Source organism: Spizellomyces punctatus (genome assembly GCF_000182565.1).
Source record: "Spizellomyces punctatus DAOM BR117 chromosome Unknown supercont1.8, whole genome shotgun sequence".
Classification (NCBI taxonomy): Eukaryota; Fungi; Chytridiomycota; class Chytridiomycetes; order Spizellomycetales; family Spizellomycetaceae; genus Spizellomyces; species Spizellomyces punctatus.
In genome coordinates, this window is record NW_015971544.1 from 440,816 (window position 1) to 466,015 (window position 25,200).

Here is a 25,200-nt window from a genome sequence, read left to right on the forward strand (position 1 = left end):
CCTCATCAAAGCGGATGAAACGGGGAGCTAAGCCATCCTTCCATATATGGTCATATAGCGGTTCCAATCAAGTTTCAAATTTAATTCTCATTTGGCAACCCTGCAGGCATCTTACTTTCAACCCAAAGGCCATATCGCAAAATCCCATTTCTTGCGGGTCGACCATCCATCCATCGTAGCATCCATCCATCCAAATGGCTGTAAGTGAACTGCTTGTCGATCTTGTGGAGACGAACGTCGTCGTTTGTGGAGTGGAATGTTGGAGAATTTGGAATGGGGCGGGCATGGGGATGACATTTGCATGGCACGAAATTGACATTTGGATTTGAAATTTGCAGAAACGCACAAAGAAGGTTGGAGTGACCGGAAAGTACGGTACCCGTTACGGTGCCTCCCTGCGTAAGCAGGTGAAGAAGATGGAAATCACGCAGCACGCCAAGTACACCTGTACTTTCTGTGGAAAGGTGTGTATTCTTGAAAGCGCGGCATATGGACACGAGTTTAGAAAGAGAGAGTTGAGAGTCCTGGTCTGGAGAAGTTGGGGGATGGAAACCATGTTTGAATATTGCGGAGAGGAACATATCCGAAAAGACAGAAACAGCTCCATACTGGCGTGGACAAAAGATCGGAATGCTCATTTTGTTTTTTGTTTTTCAGGACTCTGTGAAGAGAACTGCTGTGGGTATCTGGAACTGCCGAAGCTGCCGGAAGACATTGGCAGGTGGTGCGTGGACTGTCGGTACCAGTGCTGCTGCCACTGTCCGTAGTACTGTCCGTCGTCGTAAGTTTTTTTTTTTTTTCGTGCATTGTGATTCTCGAACTGTAAATCTGAAGCTTGCCCTATCACAAATAGTCCGTGAGTTGACCGAGGCGTAGATGCAGCTCGGGGATGGAGATGTTTGTGCAGGCTACATGGAGAGGAGCGACTGTAGATCAACGTTGGGTTATTCCCGCTGTGTGTACCAAAGCTCTCTGGGTACAATACATTTGAAATCAATAGTTCGATTTTTGTTTTACCTGATGCGAGATGTGGAATGCTGTTAAAGAATTGGTGTCACGGTCCTGCCATCACGCTTTCGTCTATGAATTGGCGGTTCACACTGCAGTAGTTTCTCTCTAAAATCGTCCAATGCTTCCAATGATTGCTGGCACACGAGTTATCGTTCTGCTTGCCACTGTGGGCCTGTCGAATGCGTTACTGTCACCAGCTAATGAAACGTACAGCCACTCATGTCCATGGCAACAATAGTTCGTCCCAACTTACCACCAATACTCGCGCGGACGGTGGATGGGACGTGGTGAACGACGACACTGGCATAAGTTTCCATCCGTGGACTGCCCATAACTGTTAAGTCTGGCGTACCCATCTTTATTAGCACTCTGCGATCGCTTGTCATGGCCGCAGAGTGGCAGCCAGAAGCGTGCCGTGTCCTTCATGATCTCCTGACCACGGCATTGCGATCTCCGTCCGCGAACGTTTCCAGGAAGCTTCAGGTTACCTTATCTCAGCTTGGGACAGTTCTGTGCAACCCTTTCCATGCGGAGCATAAACTTAAAACGGCCAAGAAGGAGCTCCAAGAAGGTTAGCTACTCTATACAAGCTGTGCACTGACGATCGTGATGAGGTAGATGCCCCCTCCGGCGAGTGTAGTGAATACTCCCGGACAGGGAAGCTAATCCGGAAAGGGGCTCTACTCGTCCTGTACCGACTGTTGTTAAGACGCCTTTTTGGCAGAATGGAAAGCTAACTTGCGATGTGTGCCTGTGTCGTGTAGGAACGATTGTCATTAACGGAAGGCGACAGCACGCCAATGCGCAGTTTGTCGAGGCAGCCATCTTTCTCTCTGATGTTCTTGATATCCATGAGACACGGGCTGCAGCTCTATTTCAATATGCTTGTGCTCAACGTGCTCGATACGAGGGTTGGTCACCGATCAAGATTGCAGTAGATGCCTATCATACCGAGCGAGGTTATATGCTCGAGAGTGTGGTTCTACTTGTAACCAGATTTGTAGCCGGAAAAGCACCGGAGGAATCAATGGCTGGAGTCAAAACATTTTTGGAGGGAATGATTGAGCCAACTCCTTCTTACGCCCAGACATTGCTTAAATCGATGACTGATATGGAATCCAGAATTCAAAAGCTTACCAGAGATCCGACGCTCAATGGCATTCTGACACAAACGAAAATGCAGAACCTGGGAGTCGAAGATGATATTGTTGCGTTGCATACAAAATTCCTAGAAAAGGAGAGAACACGACTGGGGGATATATTCTATTATGTCACTGCCAGATGGAAGCTGGGTAGCGAGGAGTGCGTGAAGGTGCTACGGATACTGCAGAAGGCAGAAACTCCCAACCTTGTCACCGTTTCACTCTTGTGCGCGTTTATGATCAACTTCGATCGGTTTCACCCAACGATTGATCCTGACATGGAGGAAAAGGAAGATCCTGACGCTGGGGTAATAGATTTGCTGCAAAAAGAGATTCAAAGTACAGCATGGGTTTTGCCAGGACTGAGAGGCGTAGTCTGGACGCAATGGGCGTGTTTTCTTCACGGTTACTTTTTGAATAAATCGGACGCCGCGCCGCGAGATGACGGTTTGCACATCTCTGCCAGGATGCAACAGGATACCGTGAGCCGCAAGTGGATGGAAAGTGTGGGTCGGCATCCTGATGCATACAATTTCTTGGTGGACTTTGTGATACCATTTCAGAGGAGTAAGGAGGAAATTCGGCTTGCAGAAGTGCGTGGAACTCCGACACTGTATATAGACGAGGAACTGCGTGAAGAGTACATATTCCGTGTGGAGCATCTCATCGACGGGATTCTGTTGCACCTAAGACGGTATTTGAAAGAAGTCAAGAACGCCGACGAAGATGCAACACGGGCTGCGGAGGAACCAATCGAGCGTGGTCGCTTTGGAAGCTCCCACGCCCCTGTACCTAGCAGCTTGTCGCCACCAGGTGGTCCAGTGCGACGAACCGCGTGGGAAGCACTTTTATCCTTGATAACAATTTTGTATCGTGACCGACCTGATGCTGGGATGAGTTTTTGGAAGGATCCGCGGACCGATAGGATGGATTACGATAGAGCAGATGGCACTTTCTCCGAAACACTTGAGAAACAGGCCTTTGTGAAAATGGCAGCAGATGTTACGACCAGCCGATTTTTGAAAGCCTTCATCGATATGCTAGCGTCTCTGGCAACGGGCAAAGTGTCCGCTCAGGAAGTGCATATCCGACTCAATGCAGAAGTCAGCCAAAGTCAATTGGGCAAAGTCCTGTGGACAACGTTCTTTCGCTCTTTGACGGGTGCCATCGACGTTTTAAGTAGAGGCGCGCCTGAATTGAAGCCGGATGAATTGGGACTGATAATGGCTTTCCTGCGTCTTCTGCGCCAAGTCGTTAAGTTTTCTTATCATGCGCGGCGAGTTCTTTGCGATAATCAGCAGTTGCGAGCATTGTCCACTTTATTCCGGCTTCTTGTGAGCAGAGTTCCCGTTGAACTGAAAGGCGCATTGCTGGAGAGCATTGCTGCTTTTTGTATCCCAATCGGCAATTCATACGCTATCCAGAGTCAAGTGTGGTTGTTGCTGGAGCAAACTCAGATTGTCCCCACAAAGCCACCAAATCGAGGCGCCCAGTTTACAAATGCATTGTACAGCGGCAGTTCGCAACCGATGCCAATATCTGATGACCGTCGTGATGGCATCGCTTATGATTTAGAGGAAAGAGAGCGCCCGATTAGGACATACCCGGAGACACTAGCATTTCTTCGACTCTTGGCAGTGCTATTGCATGGACCGAAAAATGCGCAGATGGTGTCTGTGTTGGAACAACTTGGCTTACCGGAGCGCGCACCAGGAATAGGACCGTATATTCGATTTGTAGCTGACCATGTGTTCCTAACGGCGCAATCTCGAGAGTTCAATTACGAAGACGAAAGATGGGAAATGATATCCACCTGCCTGACAATTTTTGAGAAATCCTTGCAGTTGTTTGATCTAGGCTCCCTTATGTCCGAAAGATGGGATGGCGATAAGGGCACCGGCAGTAATGCTGAGCAAGTTTTGACCGGTCATGGCGGATTTGGACCAAATATCCTCCACAATGCGCGATCGCTGGTGTTACATCCCGGATTTGAGATCGAAAGTCGCATTCTGAACGACTCCAAGTTTACCAAAAAACTTTTCGAACTCCTGTCCATCGGCGTAGAAAGCGTAAACGAGAGTATTGACAACGTACCACTGCGCGGACGGTCGGTTCTGCTAATCTTCCGGATTCTTCTGCGGGTGCTGCAGAATCAGCGAGTTTTTTTGGAGATTCTTGCGCCCGCTTTGTTAGAGGCACGAGCTGGAAGCGCCCCGGGATTATCCGCTTCCATGTGTGGTCTCGATCAACTGCTAGCATGTAACAAGGATGTCATTGTCCATATAGTCCGGTATCTTCTCTGCGCAGATGATGCGATTGCCCTCTATGCTGTACGTATTGTGAACACCTTATCTCAGTCACCATTCCTCGGAAGTGCTGACGGAGGCGGGAGAGTTAATCGACTGGTGAGCATTCTTCAATCTTCGGAGCATCGCGACATGCTTGTCAGAGGGTTCGTCAAACGCCTGGAAATGGAGGAAGAGGAGCAAAATGCTGCAGTCATCGAAAATGCGGATATAAGAGGGACGGAAGGTGGACCAATGTTCAGCGAAGGACCGGACACTAAAGAGTCTTTGGCTTTGATAGCGGAGAATTGGCAGGACAAAATCTGGCCTGACTACCAAGTCGGATTGGTGCACATGGTCCGTATGGCTATCCTCGATCTACTCCTTGTCAATGTCACCGCAGTCCGCCCTTCGCCGACAATCGCGCATTTTCTCCTTGGGTACACTGGACGCGTCTCAGCCGCGCAGTCAAGCGTTAATGGTCCTTCGGGTTTGAGTGGCGAATATAATTGTTTGCATGCTATCCTAAATCTTATCCGGGTCAGAGCGCGGGATACGGCCAGACCGCACGATGCACCTGAGTTTGAAGATGTCCGAGCTCAACCCTTGTTTGTCACTCATCCGCGTCTGGCAGAGCGTTGCTATCGCCTAATATATCACCTATGCGCCGATAGCTTCACATCGGCCTCTACCATGCGTTATTTGCGAAATACCGAAGACTATTTCTACCGACAGCTGCAAGCCATGCCAGTTGACAAAGTGGAGATATCGGAGGATTCCGATATTGAAAATAGCATTCTATTGGCGACATTGCTTCAGCGTGCATGGCTGATGAAGTCGGTTGCCCTCGAGCTTCACGTTACAACTGGTGCACAACAACGGTCGCATGCACAGAAATTGGTCAATGTGCTCTATGTCGAGCCGATGCAAACAACCGCATCGCAGCAGACGGAAGACGAAGATGACATGGAGCTTGCAGACGACGATTATGATGGCATGGGCCCCTCGTCGAACTATCCCACGTCGTTTGAGCAACCACTTACAAAGATCATGGAAATCTTGAATTCCATGAGTTTCCATGATATGGACGCTCAGAGTCTCTCAGTGAGCATTCCATCAAAGATTCTGGAGATGATTAACTTGGAGGACTTCCGTCGGGACGGTATATACGATATTCGCGCTGTCCACCATCACTTAGTTGCGATATCAGAAAAGTCGGATCCAAAGGGGGAAGTACTCGGCGAGACAAGGAGGATACTGTCAGAACTTCTCAGGAGTAACTTTGGTCAGGAGATTGGCTCTGCTAGGTGCCATTGTGCGCAGGCATGGGGCCAAATGGTGCAAGTTACTCTCACTCGGTGCTTTTCACTCATCCCGGCTGATGTTCGCGAGGGAAAACTGTTTGAGATATTATCCACTTTACTGCCGAAGATGAACTACAGTCCTACTGCCCCATCGATTGCCGAGGGAATGTCTACCGTGGTGCTTGTTTTGCTAAATGGGATGCAGAAAGATCGGACATTCCAGTCCTTGATACAGACGGCTACCTTACAATCCGAATCTACAATATCTACAATTCGTTTGCCAACTGAGACTTTGCAACAGGTCGTACTTCGCGGGATACTGGACGGAATAGGAAAGTCGGCGGCCTCCTTAACTATGCGAGGCAATCTTTATGTAGCACTTTTGAAGTTTCTGCAGTATACGAAACCTGAAGAGCTGGAACTTCTTCAGCGCTCAGTGTTGGGTCATTCCATCTCCAATGGCCAAGCCGAGAACGATAACACGCTTTTGGTAGCTCGTCGTGAGCGCTTGCTTCAGGGCAACTATCTTATCATAGATGGCTATGGTCAGAAATTATTGGACACGATTTGTCCCGATGCGACCGGTGGCAACGGTGTTTGGAATATAGTTTCCTTTGCGGTCCTTGATGCAATATATGAACTTGCATCATGGAGCAAAAAGGAGCAGAGAACAAGAGGCAATGGGATCCTTGATATTCTGGTCCAGCGCAATTTCCTCGGTGACGTCGTCAGAACTATTAAACATGAGGATGATCGGGCATTGCAGGATCTCCTGAGAAATGAGCCAGGTAAACTTGACCGTCATGTGACGAGCCCTTGCCGCTTTGTAGAACTAAACCCAGGCTTCTGTCTCAGATGCAATGAATTCGCAGCTCATTTTTGAAGTGAAAATGGCATTCCTGCTCCGATTGTCTTTGACATCGGACGGAGCCAGAAAATTGCTAGAATATGGAGTCTTTGAAGCGCTTTCAGATTGTAGATTTGTGGACCTTCGGCCCGACGTGGAAGCTCGCATAACTGGTAACGTTACTGTACTAGATTGCACTAGGGGGCACTCGAGGCTAATGCAATAGGCACGCTATTCCAGACTATGATGACATAGTACCGCCTGCACATGAGCGTTACCATCAAGTTCTGCTGCCAACTTTAGAGCTTATTTTATCTGTAGCGCAACATACTCACGACGACTACAGCGCGCCCGCCAGGGTATGAGCATAATCACGTCCACGCCAAACCGTGCCTAAACTAAGGATTTCTTTAGGTTGCCGGCTTTGTGGTTGCCCATCAGCATGTTTTGGCAAAGATATTGAAAGATAGCTCTCAGTATATCACATTGGCATCCTTAAAGGAGCTAGAACTGACGACGGGTCTGTTGTCATACTTGGCCCCCCGGCAGGAGCTTATGGAAAAAGAGGTTGGAACTATGCGTCATATTTAGCGTCATGCATCGCGGGACTTATAGACGATTTCGCTCTCAGTTACCTGTAGCTGGACACTCTAGCTTCCACGCCCTCCTCCTAGCCCTATTGAACAAGTATGCCTCACCAAGTCGATGGATTAGCCAGCTCAAGCCGATTAGTCGGGTTGAACAGGAGAAGCATCGTACCATGGTCGCATGTAAGACTCTTGTTTCATATAGCATGCGATAAGTCAATCCTTTACACTCCTCCCAGTCCTAGGAAGGCCTACGGATGTCAGTAATTTCCGGCAGGAAGCTGAGACCCTAGTAACCAGCATTTGCCGAAATCTATTGTCTTATTGTCGCACTGCAAGCGAGTGGAAAGAAGCTGAAGGTACAACGCGCCGATACCTCTCCCAGATTGAAGTATGCTAATAACTGAATCAGGAGGACTCGGCAAGTCAATTGTTCCGCGGCCACCTTTATTCACCCCGTCCTTTACCATGGAAAATGACCGGATTCCGAGCGCTGGGTTGGTAGCAGGTACGGAAGATTACCAAAGTGCAATGCGTAATTGTATGTTGAGACTGACCATATCATAGGTCAACCAAGACCTTCCATGTACACCATTTGCGCGTTCACCTCACGAGTGGTCCAAACCCTGATGCAGTCAATTGAGGACTACAAGCATTTAAGTCTTAAAATTGCTGAAACGCATCGACTGTCTGTCGATGAAGTCAACGAGGTATGTCAGTATGGTTTTAATGCATATGGACATCGTCCTTACATTACTGTGCGCTCGTAGATAACCCGTGATGTCACCGAGTTTGAGGAAGAGCTGTCAGCCGCGCAGAGGCGACAATGGGCTCTCCTTCAGCTTGATAAGACTTTAAAGAAGAAGGCTGACGATGTGTGGTCTTTCCTATGTACGTGAAAATATTTTGTGTCTTCTCTTGCGGGGATACTCATTTTTGTCCCATTGCGCAGATCTCCTTGAGCATCTTCTGCTATTACTATGGCGTCACCTTGTAACGTTTATCGCAGAATATCATGTCATGCCTCCGCGTTCCCGAATAGCCACCGAGAAGGAGAATTTGGGACCGCAAATCAACACTTGCCTCGCTCCAATAATAACGCGTGTTCAGGCTCTCGAACTGGTTAGTTGGAAGTGCAGCTCCAATGACTGTTTAAAGGATCTATCTGACGAGTTTTAATATCTACTGCACAGAATGAAGACATTGTTGGTAGCCTAGGCAATGTGGAGAGCCGAAAAACATTTTTGAGCATGCTCGTCCGACAATTGCGAGAGCTCCTCCAAAGCGTACAGCAAGACTAAACGACCAAAGAAGATCTTGGTCACCCTGGACAATTCATGCGGGCCTCAGAGTGCACGTAGATTCGCGCGTGTCCCCGTTTGTGGATTTAGTTAATTGTATATTCTGTACAAACTCCTACCTGTCTGCCCCCCGCAACCCCACCATCAGGTCATCCGGAAAGATGGACATGGATATCGGAGTATATATATATGTATAAAGGGAAACTTTTCCGCTAATAAAATTCTGGAATTGCACATTAAAAGAACATTCGTGCATCACCACGGAAGGAACGAGAGTCAAACACAAGGGAATCCCTTCTCGCTTGTAAGCTGATGGAATCGGGGACAGAAACGTGCTTTGTCTGTGGTAGGTAAATGGAGTGTCACGTGAAGCCTATGTCGTCATCAGTAACCGCTGCTGATTGGTCCACAAGGCTAGCCATGAGTTCGAAATTCGGTTGAGGTGTTGCAAGTGTTCTTGATTTCTTTTTAGATTTGCTCTTGTTCTTTGATCGAAACGTCAGAGTCGTTGCGCTGCAGGAACTGTTCCGTCATCGAATGCAGAATGAATCGGCAAGGATTCTTTCATCAGTGGGGGTCTTCCATTAGGATACCGCCATTGTTGCACGTGTAGGGGTCTGGAAGCCTCCTCCCTGAACAGTGCCAAAGGAAATTTCATGTGCAATACAACATTGCTGCTTGTTTGATTATACTGGTTATCAGTTTGGATGGGGGTGCGCTTATATAAAGGACAGCCACAAAGAAAGTTCACTCCCATCAAACATAGCAACCATGGGTACTCAATTGGCCGCGAGCGCACTCGAGTCTAGCCGTTTTACACGCCATCATGTCAAGGCAGTCGTCGTTGCCGGGGTGGGATTCCTGGCTGACCAATATGACCTTTTCATCATGTCAGTTTGTTTTTCATCAGTTGCTTACACGTTCAGACATTAATGATGATAGACTTTTTGACTCTGTACTAGTAACCTTATCGTGCCAATGTTGGGTTATGTATATTTCGCCTCCAACCACAATTCTATTCCAGACTCCCAAAAGTCTATATTAGTAGCTGCTGTAAACCTCGGTGCCATTATCGGACAGGTGAGCCTTACATGTATCACAATGCTGGTTCCTTTTACTGTCTTACCGGACCTTGTGTGCTTTATTTGGTAGTTTACATTCGGTCTCTTGGCGGACAAATTCGGAAGGAAGAAGATGTATGGAACGGTACGGTTGATTCCATCATTGTTCTCTCATCGTTTTTGTGACTTTTAATCATGATCTAACCCATAATTTAGGAACTTATGATCATCATAATGGGAACCGTTGCTGGATCACTCGCTGGGGGTGGCCCGTACCTCAGTGTTGTGTTCACCCTTGGTTTCTGGCGATTCATACAAGGAGTAGGCATCGGAGCTGATTATCCAATGTCTGGTAGGGCTATATTCTCGCTTTGAGCACGTAACTACAGTTCCTCTGACACTCAAGTCGTTTCTTTAGCCACCATTGCTGCGGAATTTGCCAATCTTCGCAATCGTGGGGTCATGATGGCCGCTGTGTTCTCTATGCAAGGGTTTGGGCTTCTTTTCGGGGTTTTGGTGGCCCTTATCGTTCTACCGTGCTTCAAATCAGCCATCAACGAAAATGTTCAGGCATTCGATCATGTCTGGCGTATCATTATGGTATATTTCTGTCTTCCGCTGCAGTAGGTAACTGTATTGCCGGTCGACTGGTGCTTAAACACTGTTCACAGGCTGCTGGATTGATCCCAGCCTTGCTGGCCCTCTATTACCGCCTCACTATTCCGGAATCTCCTCGATATACAAGCGACATCACCAGGGACGAGATTAAAGCATTGCGCGATGCGAAATTGTTCCTCAAAGAAGCCTCAGACGAAGGAAGTATAACAGTCACTGAGTGCAACCCAACGGCGCCCGTGCGCTTTGAGCACAACATAAGCTCGTTTCGTGCCTTCTTTGGACAGTGGAAAAATGCGAAATTATTGATGGGAACGGCTGGCACATGGGTAGGTTGCTGTTAGGATTCATAATGTACTCAGCAGTCACTGAAATGGTTTCCTTCAGTTTCTCATTGATATCGCTCTTTATGGGCTGGGTTTGAACAATAGTATAATCCTATCGGAGATCGGCTTCGCTAAGGGTGATACTCCGTATGACTCTATGCTAAAAATTATCTTGGGAAACCTGATCATTTCGCTGTTGGGAAACTGTAGGTGTAAACATCTAGAATGACTGCATTGGCTCTCGATGTAACGTTATGCTTTACATGTAGTTCCGGGGTACTTCGCTGCAGCTGCTGTCATAGATACGATGGGCCGCCGACTCCTGCAGCTCGTTGGTTTTGCCGCCTTGACTGTATTCTACGTAAGTCTTAATGCGTCGCTTATGCATCCATTAGAGCTGTACTCAAATATCTGGCGCTCATCTCGCAGGTGGTTATTGCCTCGGCCTATCACCAGATCCTGGACACATCGATCGCGTTGTTCGTTGTCATCTACACGTGCGCGCAGTTCTTTGTCAACTTTGGTCCCAATGTGACAACGTTCATTATTCCCGGGGAGGCGTTCCCAACCGAATGGCGAGCGACTGCGCATGGGATATCGGCGGCGTGCGGAAAGATTGGAGCGTTCATCGCATCGTATGCATTTACTCCTGTTGCAGCGTCGATCGGTGTCAATGGCACTATTGGTGTCCTTGCCGGGTGCATGTTCTTGGGTTTCGTGCTGACGTATTTCACAATTCCCGAAACAAAGGGACTGGCTCTTGATGGCGGCATTAACGGTAATAGTATGGAGACTATCGACGTTGTAACGGAGCGAAACGATTCATTGGACGGCATTCAAGGTAATAGTATGGAGACTATCGACGGTGTAACGCAGCAAAACAATTCAACGGACGGCATTCAAGGTAATGGTACGGAGACTATCGACGTTGTAAAGCAGCGAAACGATTCAATGCGCGAACGTTAAGCGTGTAATCTGTTTGGGGATCGGATGGGAAGGTACAATTATCGATAGTCTCATTTAGTGCTGCATCGGATTGATTCTACAGTGCAGAATTTCTCAGTTTGACACAATGACATTTTCATTCGATCTCAAGACTTGAATTAAACCTTCGACGGAGCCTTTCTCTGTCCATCCACTTGCTACCCAAAGTTATCGCCGGCCATGTTCTGTCGGGCACTGATCCTGAAATCTGACTTGTAGTGATGGCACTGCGGCCTAATCTTGTAGTTTCTCCGTAAAGTTCGACGTATGATTTGATTATATTCTTTGATGATTGGAAGGAATTATGTCCCCCCAGTCACTATCGCCAATTAAGACAATATCAACCTTCTATCTCTATGCTACATTCACTGTCTGAAAAGCTACTCTCAGGCACACTTTCAGTCTCGAATGCAGAGAGCCCCTTGCCATCAATCACAAACAGCGCTTCTACAAACTGAACAAGAACCAGTACAACGAGAATATGATAGACCAGGTGGTGCTTGAGAGGGAGTGAGCTGCTGAGGGACCATGACCAGATGGCTCCCGCGAGAGCAGGTCCGATAGTTCTATTGAACAAGCAGCGATTCAGCGCAACAGCAAACGGAAAAAAAAATGAACCTAAGGGAGAACAGACATCAGTACGAACCTGACACCTGCTGCCGCGCATTGACCAACTCCATTCACAGTTCCAAGATTTGCGGGGTCGGTGACAGAGTTATTGACCTACGAATAAACGTGAGTGAGAGTTCAAAATTGCAAAGTATTGGATACACTAGTAAGTTTACCAGAATGGTAACACTCGTAAATGATACGACATTAAAAAATATTCTCCACCCAAGACAGCTCATCAATGCACCCCATACCAGCCAATCGATTTGGCCATCCTCGGTACGCCCACGCTCGGACCCTCTCGCTTTGGCAATAGCATTAACAAAGGGTACCGCGACAAATGCTGGTATCAGTCCCAGGAGCGCTGCACGATAAAGATACAAGGCCCCGTATTTCCGCTCCAGGCGTGGATAGATAAATATTTGGATAAATAAAGTTAATATGCCCAGCATCGATAGGCTGACGCCAATATCTTTTGACTGAAACCCCAGTCCACCACGCCCGAGAGAAGTAGAGGCGTATAGAGGATACGTCTCGTCAAAGATGATTTGTTGAAATGCCCATGACGCAAAAGCATACAGCGAAAGAAGCGTGAGTCGAGTCAATGCCGGACGCCTTGCATTGCTTCGGTTGGCATGCGGCAATAGAGGACTATTCTCGTTGTCGCATACTTCGGGACCATTCTTGTTTCTTATGAGTGTTTCCTTGAGGTTGAAATACCCGATAGTAAATCCAATTGTGCTAACCGCGGCGCTAACAAGACAAGGCAATAGGAAAGGGTATTCCCGCCAAAAGGGTGTGTCGAACCAAGAGGGAAATGTCAGAGCTGGTTGACTAAGGAGTCCGCCGACCATTGGCCCACCTGCAAACCCACTGTTGAGCTGCCACGAAACCAAGGGTAATAATGACCAATCAACTTACAAATGGACCCAATGCCCATGGACAATCCAAGAAGAGAGAAGGCTCTGCCTCTGTTGCTGTTGTCAGTTACTTCACCTAACATGCTCTTGGCCACGCCAATATTGCCTTTAGAAACACAATCAGTATCTCCACTTTACTCGTGTCCATCGCATCCACCTACCATTCAGTAAGCCACCAATCGTCCTAGCTGCTATAGCCCATTATAACGACTTGCTCAATCCAAATAGAACAATCTGCGAAAACAAACTAGTTAATAACCCAAGTGTTTGTAGGACACATTACAGGGATCAAGTCAGTACCGCGCAAGCATTTCCAGCTAGTCCCAAGAGCAGCACCGGCCGCCGTCCTATTCGATCACTCAACGTCCCCCATGGCAGTGCCGATAAACATTGTGCTCCCGCAAATGCGGCGGTGATGAATCCCACATAGTAACCAAGGGACTCAGAATCTGGTGCAACTCCAAAGCTTTCTACCTACACAAGAAACCTAGCAATTAGAAGAACAATACAAATCGAAACGAATGAGCGAGTCACTTGTACGTGGACATACCATAAACACAATAAAGGGAAACAAAATGGTAAACTGAAATGGCTCACACAAGATTACGGTCATCAGAACTACCAACTGCTTCGTGGGCAGAGGAGTGCGAGCAGGCATGTTGATGTTATCAGAACAGCCGTTGGCATCATTCTTTTGGTTGTTGTGAAAGGTGTCGGCAATCCCTATTGGCATCAATCCATCGTTCTCATCTATAAGCTCAGGTTGTGAGAGGAGGGGTGTGCTCTCTTGAGGTGGCATGGTGGAGCGGATGGATATTTTGGCAAATGTTACAAGCGGGTTACTCTATGGTCCCCAAAGGCTCTTTAGATCTGACTGACTTGACGACGAGCAGCAACAACAACAAACACAATACCTTGCTAAAAGAAATCTAAAATCATCTTTTCTCCCCCACCCTGCAATGTGGAGTAGAGGGCGGTAAAGATCTTTGAAGAGTCTCCCAAGATCAGCGTGGCGCAGCTGATTACGAGGATCGCGACATTCTCCTTGCGATCAACGGCAACTCTCTTGTTTCCTGCCATCTTTCAGCTTTGGAGGGATGCACTTGATCGTTGTGCATTCGCTTCTTGCGTGGAAGAGCGCAATAAATTACAAGAATGATGCCGTGTTTATCATTTACAGATTGGCCATGGGTTTTCAGCAAACCCACCGTTGACAAACGACGGCTTTGGATAACCTCTGGAGAGGGCACCAGATGTTCCCCCTTTGATCTTATCGCATCTGGAAAACCATCTAAATTACAAACGAACCCAAAAAAAGATGAAGCCCGCGGAGATGCGCAAAGGGAGCATTAATAAGCTCCCAGCAAGCATGTATAAATATGGATACTCGCCTTTGGGGATTCCCTTCAAAAACACCCTTTCTCGCACCTAAACTGGGAGATTGAGATATGCATCGTCTGGCTACCTGCCTCGCTTTACTTATCGGCCTTGCTGCCGCGCACACCGAGACGACAAAGAAGCCCAACATTGTATTTTTACTGTGCGTATTGCAATCTCGCAAAATGGGCCAATGGTGGGTTCTGATATTCGTCCTAAACTAGTACCGATGATCAGGATCAGCGGATGGGAAGTCTCGAATACTTGCCTTTGATACGCAAGCATTTAATTGAAAAAGGTACACAACTAAGCTCCGAGGAACCTTTGATATTCTCGATTTCACCTCACACCAATGTCATTTGTCAGGAACAATCTTCCCCAATCATTATGTAACGACATGTCAGTAGGTCGTCGATATCAAATCTCATAGCAGACTCTCATCTTTCTTGCCAACAGCTATTTGCTGTCCCTCTCGTGTTTCGATCCTCCGGGGACAACTGGCTCATAACCATAATTTCACCGATGTCTTTGCACCACATGGAGGGTACGATAGATTTCTGGAAAAGGGTCTTAATGAAGAGTATCTGCCAAAATGGTTGCAGGCGGCAGGTTATGATACTTATTATATCGGAAAGGTGCATATCTATGCATCAACTCTCGTACATAAAGGCAAAATTGGTGATCAAGATTCATTCCATGACACTAGTTTCTGAATGGCTACGGACTCGACAACTACCAGCAAACCCCTGGGGGCTGGAACATCTTTGATGCGCTAATTAATCCTTGGATTTACGATTACTTCCACTCTGTCTTTTCTCGGAATGGTGCCGAACCCAGACACTATCCGGGATGGCATCAAGTCGATGTAATTGCTGAGAAGGGTAAGCGCTGTATTTGTTAATTATCTGAAAATGGAGTCTAATCCAAAATCATTCTGTAGCGCTTGATGTTTTGGAATCACATTTGAAATCCAAGGAGAAGCCGTTTTTCTTGTACCTCGCTCCCACGGCACCGCACACTACAGTGTACTTGAGTAGTCCAAGATCCGCTAAAAGCTTGTATTCCAAAGATAACTAATCTCTGCTCCTGCCCACTTCAGAGCGTTTCCGCCCGACGCTACCGACGAATCAGACATTATAATTACAGAAGCACTTCCAGCTGTTAGGCATCAGCACCTGTTTTCAACTGTGAAGGCTCCACGTGTGCCAAATTTCAATACCGCCAACGTGGAAGGGAAGCCCAGGTACATCAACCAACTACCGTTGCTTAACGATTCAACAATCGAGACTCTCGATCGGTGGTATCGACAACGACTGAGGACCTTGCAGTCCGTGGACGAATTGCTCGACTCTGTTGTCAAGACCTTAGAAGAAAATGGCGTCCTAGACAATACGTACATGTGAGTATAAGGATCAGTTTGTGTGCAATATTGCGTATTGTTGATGTTGATTTTACTAGCTTTTTGACTGCGGATAATGGATATCACATTGGTAAGTTCTTGAGCGGTTTGGAGAGCATTTGGCAAAATTGTTTAATACGATTGTGTCCCCAGGAACGCATCGCCTGAATGCAGGAAAGACAACACCTTATGAAGAGGATGTCAACGTACCCTTCATTGTCCGGTATGTGAAAGCAGTGGCAGTAGCGCTTGACGATAGCAACTGACACATTCATCTGGGCTATTAGGGGGCCCGGCGTCAAAAAAGGAGCGGTTAACGACAATGTCAACACGTCAGTACGCTAGCAAGTGCATTTGATTAACTAGCAGTTTCATCGCTGTAACAACCGGTCAAAAATAGGCACACAGATATTGCTACGACCCTTCTGCAGATAGCCGGCGCAAGCTTGCCACCAATCGAACTCGACGGCATTCCAATCCCAATTCACGAGTCCGATTCGATCGACGACGAGGCGGTTTACGAAAGTTTCAATGTGGAATTCTGGCGGCCAGTTGTGCCCGAAGTATGCAAGCTCGTATGAGCAGTACACCTCTCCTATCCGTTCCTAACCCCAATGCCTTCCTAGCTTTATAACATCCCGTACGCACTCGAAAACAATTACAGATCTGTACGTGTAGTTGCCCCCGATTACAGCTTTCTGTATACAGTCTGGTGCACTGGCCATAGGGAGCTCTACAACCACACCGCTGATCCCTACCAATTACACAATATCTACGAAACCGTCGATGGGCGAGTACTGCAGCGGTTGGATGCGTTGTTAGTTGCGCTGCATGAATGCAAGGGCAAAACATGTAGTAAGCCTTGGGAGGTGCGTGGAACTCTAGAACGAATACGGACTGTGAAGTTGCCTGTGACTCTTCAGCTGTGCTCATCCGGCTGTCTTTGCCCAGTATATCCACAAGGCCAAACACGCTAGAACGCTTCGTGATGCCCTATCTCCTTCGTTGGACCCCTTTTATGAAAAACATCAACACCGCCTGCGAATCAATGCGTGCCTAGACCATTACGAAAGGGAAAACGAAATTGTGGAATCAACGACTTCCGAGGTGCACGGTAGTAGTCGCCTCGTGTTGCAAGGACAAGGACATTCACAAGGTCAAGACGATTTCGTCGTGGCGCAAAACAATCTGAACGCCCGATGGGGGCGTGCGATAAAGGGAAAGCGGTATAAACATCCCAGAGTGAGGAAGATCTTTGAACCGCGGACGGATATTGAAGAGTATGGGTATGTTGTCTTACTCTTTCGGGGATTGCCAGGAGAAGTGCAACCCTCCTAATGCTGGATTGTTTGCTTAGGGTGCCGCTTACCGTTGAAGAAGTTAAATTGGGGCTCAAGCCTAATGCATATGATTACGATTAGGGATGGGTTCTTGTATTACTTATCGGTCAGGTTGTTTACTGTTCTATACATGTTCGCCTTTGCGCAGGCATTTGTTAATCCGCTGTCGATTTCGAGAGAACACACCAGGCAAAGCATATTCCAGTTTACATGCGAGTAAACATGCGACTATATTCTGGCAGAGCTGTTCCATAGAAATTCTGAGTTATTCACATATGTACTATCCTGCTCCAATACCTAACCTGACTGAAAATTCCTATCCTGTGTTTATCTACAAATGTACCGTTTCTACCTAAGATTTCATATTACTCAGAATATTATCCACTACCAGTTGAATGGCTTCTTCCACCGTTTGAGGCTTCTCAAGAGTTCCAACCCACAAAGTTGGTGATTTACCACCCTCTCCAGGAAAGAGCTGATCAAGAGTCCGCGCAATAAACTTTTGTGCCTTTTCCTCAATCAGAACAGAGGAAGATTGAAGAGCAGACATGCGGGCTTTAAGATATGTCAACACGACAGAGGTCATGTAGACCGTACTAAAGAGATTGTCGTCTATATTCCGTGGAATATCGGCTTTGAGACTTGCCAAGCCCTCGGATACTGCTTCAGCAGTAAGGCCAAGAATTTGGATAAGGCGATCGCTTTTTGGCCAGGATCCAGCAAACGACTGTTCGGCAGTGATCAAATGGAGTAAGGCATGAGGGTCTGATGATGGCTTTGGAGCACTTTGCAAAGACGGCGGTGCGCAAGGCAATGCTGGTGCCACAGCACCTCCAGGTGCACCAGATCCTCCAAACATGGGAGCCATCGCGGAGCTCAATTGCAAAGGTTCACTGTCCATAGCCACCTCATCTGCAACGTCCTCGTACTCCACATCGTCCTCCTCGGAATCCTCATCGTTCTCAGAGTCTGATCCACCTCGACAGCTCAGCGAGAAGCGAAGAAGGGACCCTATGTCGTCCGCCGGATCTTGGTAGCCACGTTCAACTGATCCAAATGTTACGTTGCTCGCGCCGTACCCTGACATGTAGGTTGCCTTGGGTACAGTAGAAAAACCGGCTCCAGATTTGCAAGAGCCGCCGCTACTTCGAATAGCGCTAAGCAAGTCTGCCTTGGAGGACTCAGTAAACGGTTTAGCTGCTCTGCATGATGCTGGTGGCGGTCGTGGTGGTGGTAAAGACGCAAGCGGTACCACACGTGGTTCAGCTGCTCCCCATGATGTTGCTGCTGCTGCTGCTGGTGGTGGTGGTGAAGGCGCATACGCTGCCAGACACGCCACCCGCTTCCGCATTCTGCCAGGACTCATTCGCCAATGCTGAGCGACTATATCTAATATCAAATCAACCAGGGTTAGTGTCACCGTTCAATAAACCACCAGCAATGCAAGGACATACCAGACACATCTATCTTGCGTTCGACCTTTGTTTCCTCATCGACAACTATCCAGCTCGTATGCTTGCTGGCAAGATGATAGTGGACACCTAGTCTGACAACTTCCTGCTTGATCATGCTATCGGGTACCGCGACAAAACCTTTCTTCTCCAAGAAAGGTCCAATCCAGCTCCTGCCTTCTTCTAGATCTTGAATCAGTTTACGGGCAGCAAGGGTATGTACCATGGGTGTGTCTCCTGAGGAAGAAAGCCTAACAACTGGCACCTCTAATTCCACTGGCCCGTCTGGAGTGCTGCCCGTAAGTAGTACTTTGGATGGAATCTGAATGGTTGGCGCCAAGATAGCGTAAGTCACGAAACGGAATCCAGGGAACAAGGGCGGAATTTGGAATGGAGCTGTCTGGACATCGCGCTTCAAATCGGGGATTGAAAGTGGAGGTGGAGATTTGGAGGCAATTGGGTTTGGGTTGAATAGATTGATGACTGTTGGCTGTGATTCCTTCTCAGAGCTGACGGTAGTAGCTTCCGTGCTTGGGTTGATAATTTCAAAATCGTCGTCAACACTTTTGGCTTCAACCCACGAGATGCGAAGGTTTGTAATCGGAGGAATCAGTGCTGCTTTCAGCATCTTTACAACTTTTTCCTAATGGCAAAAAGGTTATCAGAATGGCTGTCCATTTTATGAGCAAGACTTTTCGCAGACCTACCTCCATTCTTTCGTTTGACAGCACAAATTGGGCAAAACCTTGACCTGCTCTCGATAACCCCTCAACAAGGTGATGAGACACGGCATCGCCAACCCCGAGCGAAAAGACTCTCACGAACGGCTCTTTTCTCTCTTGGGCATCATTAACAGCAGATTCGATCTGTTTAATAACCTCAAGTACGTTTGTTACTTCTCCATCCGTGAGCACGAAAATCTGCGTTGGCATCTTCTTATTCCTATTCTTCAATACTGTCGATAATGCGCTAGCTATTTCCGTGCCACCCATGTCCGCTTGCATATCGCCAACAGCTCGTAGTGCAAGCCCGAGATTCTCTTCAGTGTACTCGTACGACGTTGGGAAAAGCGATGTATGAGTAGATCCAAACGAAACAATGTTGAAGAAATGGCCATGAGGGATCGAGCGGAGAAACAACTGAAGAGCTGTTTTGGCCTGCTCAATTTGACGGCCTTGCATGGAGCCTGATCTATCAATGATAAACACAAGTTCGCTCGTGCGGATTTCGGTAAGTGCGAAGCGGGGGCTCAGGGTTAACGCCAGCGCGTTAGTGCCTTCCGTAGGATGCGGTTCGGCAACGCAATGTGGTTCATCTACACCCTTGGCCTTGACAAGAAACACAAAGTCCCCATTGAGAAAGGTGTCCGAAATGAATCCTGCACCTGCTTTACAAGGATCTCGAGGCTGAGACTCATCGTCTCCTCCCAGCGAGATCTCCATTGAATGTGATGGAGACTTTACGGAGAGAATTGGATATGTCATCTCACAACGCACGGATATGTTTAGCAACGTCCCCGCGGGTTGCGATCCTGCCTCTGCGGGATGTGGTATGGATCCAGAATTGTAACGAGGTGCAATTGTTGTTGGAAGGACCAAACGAAGCTGATCTGCTTGAGCATCCCCCTTGAGCTCTGAGATGTATCTCAAATGGATGGTTACGACCTTTCCAGCAGGTATGTTACCAATTGAAGTTTGGAATACTGGAGAAAGTACTTTATTAGCTCACATTCAGTTAAACAGATACAAGGTCAATTTTCCTCGTTTACTCACCATCAGCGCTATGGCTCTCTAGTAACGATGCTAATTTGCCTTCATCAACTGCCTTCTGAAAGTCCTTTTTAGCCTCTGTCAATAATACTATGCGTTAGCTTCTCCGAAAGAGCAAAATAATACAAAGATTTCTCACCTTCTTTTTCCTTGACCTCTCCTCGAGCCTTTCGTCCATCTATTTCAACTTCAAAATCACATACAGCGGCACCTTCGTAAAGTGGAAAGATATATACGGCATCTACTGCCGCCTCATTGAAGCTATTTTGATAACTTTGCTCGACCAAGACCGATGCGACAGAGTCACGCACAGTGGCAACAGCATTAACGTAAGTTAACTTTGCGGTTTGCGGTTGAGGTTGCGGGTCGACACCGCCAGATATCTGTAGATACAGTCCGCATCTACCAGCATAAGGCTTTAGGAATGACGACAACATTTTCGATTGGCAATTGCTTTGATTGAGATGCGATGAAATTCAATTGTAGGGAGGAGATGCCAGGAACGCATTGCTTTTATAGATCTCAGCGGGCTGTGGGGAAGTTGCGTGTGTCGCGTAACTCAGCGTTGGTTACGTGATCGCCAAGACCTCCAGCAGCGCCTCGCCACGTAACGAAAAACACTTCTAGACGGCAAAGCCACTCCTGCAAGTATCACTGGAAAGTCATTCCATGGCGTACGTGTGCAGTTTACTGGCGACTTTCTTTTCTCGCCGCACATTTTGTTTGGCCTTTCAAATTCTTTCCAGTTCATCCAGAAGAGTTGGCAAGTCATATGTAACAGAGGGCATCAGATATACTGTGTACTTGATATCAACCGCCTCCTTGGCTCAGTTGGTTAGAGCGTCTGCCTAGTAAGCAGAAGGTCCCGCGTTCGAATCGCGGAGGAGGCATCACTGTTGTGGACCCCTTTTTTTGCTGATACTTTGTTTGAAAGTTTCTGCCAAGGAAAGTTCCACATGAGCTTTTTTATCATGAAAATCAGAAGGTTCGCCTATATGTGTAGGTTTCATTGTTGGTGTCAATTGCTGGGTGCAAACATGTGGTTTGTGCATGATCAAATCCTTTACGAAAATGGGCTATGGCATTTATGATTCTAGATGTATCTGCTGATCCCCGAGAATCAACAAGAAAAACAAAACTTCCTTTGTTTCCATTTGTTGAAACACAAAGCAAGCGGTCTTGCGGTGAGGGCAAACCCTTCAACTGTCCACGACCACTTGAAAAGGGCACGACGACAGGTCGCTTGAATCCCCCAAACAACACATTCTATTTTCAGTTGATGCAAATGAAATTCCTACCAAAAATAGTATCAATCTAACGCACAGTTCGCCCCCCCGTCACCCGCCGCCGTGGTCATTTCCGCTAGCCGCGTGTGTGTTTGTTTGTTTGTCGTTTGCATGACCGCTCCTTCGTTTCGACCTCTTGACGGCGAGTTGATAAAACTGCGCGAAGAGCGTTCAAGCCCCTCATCCGTTCATTCCATAATTTCCGTGTCTTTTTTTTCAAGTGACCTCTTAGGAAAAACAAGCCCATCAGAACCTCATCTTCTTTTCCTTTGCTTGACAAAGGCTACTTTTCGACCATGTCGTCAAGCCATGGGTTCAACCTGACAAGTCTCCTCAAGATTACCTCAAATTATACAGTATCGCATGGATTAGATGGATATTGGGGCCCAGTGACCTCCACGCTAGACTGGTGCGAAGAGAACTATATCGTCTCCCCATACCTTGCCGAATACTGGAACTCGACTACCAACCTCGTCTTCCTTGTCTGGCCTTTGATTGGGCTGTATTCCTGCTGGAAGACGGGAGCGGAAAAGAGATTTTGGGCAAGTTTTGCTGCTTTGATGTGCGTGGGGACAGGAAGTTTCCTCTTCCATGGAACCCTGCGATACGCTATGCAGCTTTTGGATGAGCTTCCCATGGCGATGGGCACTTGTGTCTTTGTCTACTGCCAGTAAGTGTCCATAAAATGCAAAATGTACATGGTATTTGTCCCTTCCCGGACTGACCATATTTCTATTTCCCTTAGCCTTCAAATGTTTTCCAAGAAGCTCTCGCCCTCCATCATCCTTGGTCTCTTCCTTACCTTCCTTCTGACCTGTACAGCTTATCTCGTCATCCAAACGCCGATTCTATTCCAAGCGGCCTTTGCCACCCTAACGCTCCTCCAACTCTTCATCGGCCTTTACAACCTTTACAAAATTTCCAAAGTCAACCCGAAAGCTGGTCGGACCCTGGGCAGAATGACGGCAGTCTGCGTCGCTTCCATGTTGACAGCCTTTGTCCTTTGGAACACTGATCAATTGCACTGTGGTACCATTCAGGAACACCGCAATCGGTTGGGTTATCCTTTCCGAGTCGGGTTGGAACTACACGCTTGGTGGCACTTGTTGACAGGGTACAGTGGGTATACTAGTGTAGTAGCCAGTCAATACGGCAGAGCTCTTGCCCTTGGACGGGAGGATGTTAGTTTGACATGGGTATGTGGAATATTGCCAGTTTGTGTAAGTAGAACCGACAAGATAAAGCATGCGTAGACATCCAATGTAGATATGCATAGTCTGTAACTATAGTAGTACTAAATGAGCTATAATAATACGCTATATCATATGGAGACTTCTTTACTTTGTCATTGAGCGCTGCTTGATATGCAAAAGGTATCCTTATTTACATCAAACACCAGCTCTGGTTGCTTGTTTTGACCACGTTTTTTTCCATTACCACATCATTAGATAATCACGCTTACACACCACGCGTCTCGTCTGCTCCCCCAAAAGTCCGATCGCGACCCAGTCCGACATTCTTTCACGGAGCGCAGCGGTGATAGCGATTAGAGGGTGTGGCTTCTTTGTTAGCTCATTGTATTTTATATATTAAGGCAAGAAAGGAACATCCTCGGCGCCAGACAGAGTCCACGTATACAACGATTTATCCTTCGGTTTTTGCCTAACCTTTGTGGAGCTTGGGCATGATGTATTTCCAGCCAGCACCCGCACCTGCTGCGGAGCCTTTCGACGCTCCACTGACTCGCCCAACGGAAATTCCATTCAAGCCTGACGTCCCTTTTCCTCCGTCTCTGTGCCCTCCCGCTCACTTACCTACCACCTCACACCAACCCGCACAACACTATGCGTCCTTGACCTGGGGCAAAGAAATGTCTTCATCGGGTTACCCAACCCACGCAGCTAACCAAACGGTTCCTGTTCCCGTTCAATTACATGTCCCCTATCCTCAGCCATTTATCACTGCGCCCGCCGCGGACGTTGTTGGACCCTCGGCCGCTGTGAGTCCCATGCCAGTGTCAGCACCCGTCGCTCAGGGATGGACTGCCGAGTCGTCCACCGGATACACTAGCACCAAAAAAGCTCGTCGTTCATCCCGACCACAATTGAGTAGCGTCCACTGGCAAGGGCCTCCTGCACCTGCTACCTGCATGCAGCAGCAGACCCAATCCATTTCCAACCATCAGCACAATATTGATTTCTCCCGACGCTATTCTATGGGCAGCACTGCACCCACGTCTCCCCCACCCATGTCGCAGGGCGCACCAGTCCCATTCCGGAAGGACTCTCTCCAGCCTCAACACCCACCGTCCTACTCAGCACAACCACAGCAACCGCCCATGCAACGCCGCTACACTTATCACTTGGGGGATGACGATGTCCCTTTACGACCTGTAAGATCGTATTTTCGCTGAAAAATAGCTATACCTGTCTAAATTGCCCAATTTTCAGCAAGGAATAGCTGGATGGGCTTCATCCATCATGAACCGAGTCGATTCGGTCGGAAACAAGATTGTGGATGCATTGGGATTTGGGGCACCGATGAGTACCGCTCCTTGGGACATGCGACACAAGGTATGTCATTCGTCACTCTTCCGTATGGATTAGCAAGGAATTTGAACCCTAGGTTAAATTAATTGCAGTATGATCAGGCACCACTAACCCACGTCGGGGTTGCGCGACCGTCTGGTGAGAAGGGTGCAAGTCCAGTCAAGCATGCAGCTTTGCATCAGTCCTACGATCCATCTGCTCTCGTTTAACTCGGTGGAGAGTGTGAAACAAACAGATGTAATCTGGCAAAACACTTTGATCCGGAAGCGCGAAAACTGTGTACATCATTACGGTCGACCTCATGATAAGAATCAGAAGTAGGGACTAGGCTGAATAGACATTCCTAAACTCCATTGTTTTGGTGCAAAAGGAAAACATCATGCTGGATTTACAAATAAAATGCATACGATCTACAAGTACCATAGCCCCGTTCCCGCAAGTTCTTTTGCATCTACCCTACTACTTCTTCTCCAGCGACCGCCTGCTCATTCCCACCTTCGCCAGTATCTTCCAAATTGTGAAGCTTCCTCCCTACTAAAAATTCTTCTTCTTTAACTTGCTCCATCCATCTCTTTACAAAACCCACAAGTACCCAAAGAATGCCTCCAAGGAGTGACGAGAGCAGTGCACCGGGGAAAACCCACCGTAACGCATCGGTTGATACGGTGCCGTCCTTTACCATCATCTGCATCAGAATCCCTAGGGCCCAAGGGCCAGCTGCCAGTCCAATGCATATAGCAACTAACGGGAACAAGACCTTTTGCCAGATGGGACCAACACGTAAACGGCGTACGCCACCCCGAACTAACTCTGTCAGCACCCGCTTAACTTCCGTGTCTGGTCCCACCATCACTAGCGCCCACGCTATCTTCATGTATACAGCTCCCAGAGCCCAGTCCTGAAGCACTGCCTGAACCAATGCTCTTGTCGGAGGACCACCGGCGGTCCGTGGAGCGGTATGGCCATCAACCACAGACGCGCGCCCAGTACCCAATGGCCGGAAGGGCTGTATTAGGTACAGATCAAATACCAAGCCC

The 25,200-nt window shown here is 47.8% G+C and overlaps 9 protein-coding genes and 1 non-coding gene across 10 annotated transcripts in view; 6 read left to right on the forward strand and 4 right to left on the reverse strand.

Moving 5' to 3' along the window:
• Nucleotides 1-99: 99 nt before the first annotated feature.
• Nucleotides 100-1,021, forward strand: SPPG_05030 (60S ribosomal protein L37a). Its single transcript, XM_016753271.1, has 4 exons — nt 100-200; nt 339-464; nt 658-781; nt 854-1,021. The coding sequence occupies exons 1-4, from the start codon at nt 195-197 to the stop codon at nt 874-876; spliced, it is 279 nt and encodes a 92-aa protein (XP_016607688.1). The 5' UTR covers nt 100-194; the 3' UTR covers nt 877-1,021.
• Nucleotides 1,022-1,275: 254 nt separating this feature from the next.
• Nucleotides 1,276-8,722, forward strand: SPPG_05031 (uncharacterized protein). The gene is made up of 12 exons (XM_016753272.1): nt 1,276-1,582; nt 1,776-6,530; nt 6,598-6,762; nt 6,830-6,948; nt 7,004-7,156; nt 7,221-7,359; nt 7,416-7,535; nt 7,589-7,684; nt 7,744-7,886; nt 7,947-8,067; nt 8,129-8,298; nt 8,370-8,722. Exons 1-12 carry the CDS (start codon nt 1,396-1,398, stop codon nt 8,475-8,477), a joined length of 6,276 nt encoding a protein of 2,091 aa, XP_016607689.1. The 5' UTR covers nt 1,276-1,395; the 3' UTR covers nt 8,478-8,722.
• Nucleotides 8,723-9,248: 526 nt separating this feature from the next.
• Nucleotides 9,249-11,819, forward strand: SPPG_05032 (phosphate:H+ symporter; the record flags this gene model as incomplete). Its single annotated transcript, XM_016753273.1, has 9 exons — nt 9,249-9,367; nt 9,440-9,557; nt 9,630-9,683; nt 9,755-9,890; nt 9,957-10,138; nt 10,210-10,482; nt 10,541-10,685; nt 10,749-10,840; nt 10,909-11,819. The coding sequence occupies 9 exons, from the start codon at nt 9,249-9,251 to the stop codon at nt 11,443-11,445; spliced, it is 1,656 nt and encodes a 551-aa protein (XP_016607690.1). The 3' UTR covers nt 11,446-11,819.
• On the reverse strand, nt 11,804-13,075 carry SPPG_09241 (uncharacterized protein; the record flags this gene model as incomplete). Its single annotated transcript, XM_016757398.1, has 4 exons — nt 11,804-12,029; nt 12,110-12,186; nt 12,249-12,934; nt 12,994-13,075. 4 exons carry the CDS (start codon nt 13,073-13,075, stop codon nt 11,804-11,806), a joined length of 1,071 nt encoding a protein of 356 aa, XP_016607691.1.
• Nucleotides 13,076-13,280: 205 nt separating this feature from the next.
• On the reverse strand, nt 13,281-13,791 carry SPPG_09242 (uncharacterized protein; the record flags this gene model as incomplete). The annotated part of the gene is made up of 2 exons (XM_016757399.1): nt 13,281-13,466; nt 13,543-13,791. The coding sequence occupies 2 exons, from the start codon at nt 13,789-13,791 to the stop codon at nt 13,281-13,283; spliced, it is 435 nt and encodes a 144-aa protein (XP_016607692.1).
• Nucleotides 13,792-14,554: 763 nt separating this feature from the next.
• SPPG_05034 (uncharacterized protein) lies at nt 14,555-17,189 on the forward strand (the record flags this gene model as incomplete). The annotated part of the gene is made up of 14 exons (XM_016753274.1): nt 14,555-14,565; nt 14,594-14,667; nt 14,736-14,768; nt 14,826-15,004; nt 15,076-15,250; nt 15,310-15,405; nt 15,471-15,768; nt 15,828-15,859; nt 15,922-15,991; nt 16,056-16,100; nt 16,169-16,343; nt 16,395-16,637; nt 16,720-17,054; nt 17,126-17,189. 14 exons carry the CDS (start codon nt 14,555-14,557, stop codon nt 17,187-17,189), a joined length of 1,830 nt encoding a protein of 609 aa, XP_016607693.1.
• Nucleotides 17,190-17,320: 131 nt separating this feature from the next.
• Nucleotides 17,321-20,838, reverse strand: SPPG_05035 (uncharacterized protein). Its single transcript, XM_016753275.1, has 5 exons — nt 20,468-20,838; nt 20,332-20,406; nt 19,267-20,261; nt 18,563-19,202; nt 17,321-18,497 (listed from the first exon to the last, which is right to left on the reverse strand). Exons 1-5 carry the CDS (start codon nt 20,763-20,765, stop codon nt 17,461-17,463), a joined length of 3,045 nt encoding a protein of 1,014 aa, XP_016607694.1. The 5' UTR covers nt 20,766-20,838; the 3' UTR covers nt 17,321-17,460.
• A 306-nt stretch (nt 20,839-21,144) lies between these two features.
• On the forward strand, nt 21,145-21,218 carry SPPG_10102. Its single transcript has one exon. It is a non-coding gene; the product is annotated as a tRNA-Thr (tRNA).
• A 692-nt stretch (nt 21,219-21,910) lies between these two features.
• SPPG_05036 (uncharacterized protein) lies at nt 21,911-24,372 on the forward strand (the record flags this gene model as incomplete). The annotated part of the gene is made up of 5 exons (XM_016753276.1): nt 21,911-22,284; nt 22,360-22,810; nt 23,314-24,006; nt 24,065-24,187; nt 24,256-24,372. The coding sequence occupies 5 exons, from the start codon at nt 21,911-21,913 to the stop codon at nt 24,370-24,372; spliced, it is 1,758 nt and encodes a 585-aa protein (XP_016607695.1).
• A 121-nt stretch (nt 24,373-24,493) lies between these two features.
• The window catches only part of SPPG_09243 (uncharacterized protein), a 6,123-nt gene continuing 5,416 nt past the window's right edge, over nt 24,494-25,200 (reverse strand). Inside the window, exon 12 of the mRNA XM_016757400.1 lies at nt 24,494-25,169. Coding sequence (XP_016607696.1) covers nt 24,615-25,169 — 555 coding nt within the window. The 3' untranslated portion in view covers nt 24,494-24,614. The remainder of the gene's footprint in view (nt 25,170-25,200) is intronic.

What these genes read in the sequence shown, in the direction of transcription:
- SPPG_05031 (XM_016753272.1), top strand. Translation starts at nt 1,396, where the DNA reads ATGGCCGCAGAGTGGCAGCCAGAAGCGTGCCGTGTCCTTCATGATCTC. An exon ending in CAAGAAGGAGCTCCAAGAAG is followed by an intron (nt 1,583 to 1,775) that starts GTTAGCTACTCT and finishes TGTGTCGTGTAG; the next exon opens with GAACGATTGTCATTAACGGA. An exon ending in TCTCCTGAGAAATGAGCCAG is followed by an intron (nt 6,531 to 6,597) that starts GTAAACTTGACC and finishes CTTCTGTCTCAG; the next exon opens with ATGCAATGAATTCGCAGCTC.
- SPPG_05030 (XM_016753271.1), top strand. An exon ending in CCTGTACTTTCTGTGGAAAG is followed by an intron (nt 465 to 657) that starts GTGTGTATTCTT and finishes TTTGTTTTTCAG; the next exon opens with GACTCTGTGAAGAGAACTGC. An exon ending in CCGTAGTACTGTCCGTCGTC is followed by an intron (nt 782 to 853) that starts GTAAGTTTTTTT and finishes TATCACAAATAG; the next exon opens with TCCGTGAGTTGACCGAGGCG.
- SPPG_05035 (XM_016753275.1), bottom strand. Translation starts at nt 20,765, where the DNA reads ATGTTGTCGTCATTCCTAAAGCCTTATGCTGGTAGATGCGGACTGTAT. An exon ending in AGAGGTCAAGGAAAAAGAAG is followed by an intron (nt 20,407 to 20,467) that starts GTGAGAAATCTT and finishes TATTATTGACAG; the next exon opens with AGGCTAAAAAGGACTTTCAG. An exon ending in TGTCAAACGAAAGAATGGAG is followed by an intron (nt 19,203 to 19,266) that starts GTAGGTCTGCGA and finishes TTTTGCCATTAG; the next exon opens with GAAAAAGTTGTAAAGATGCT.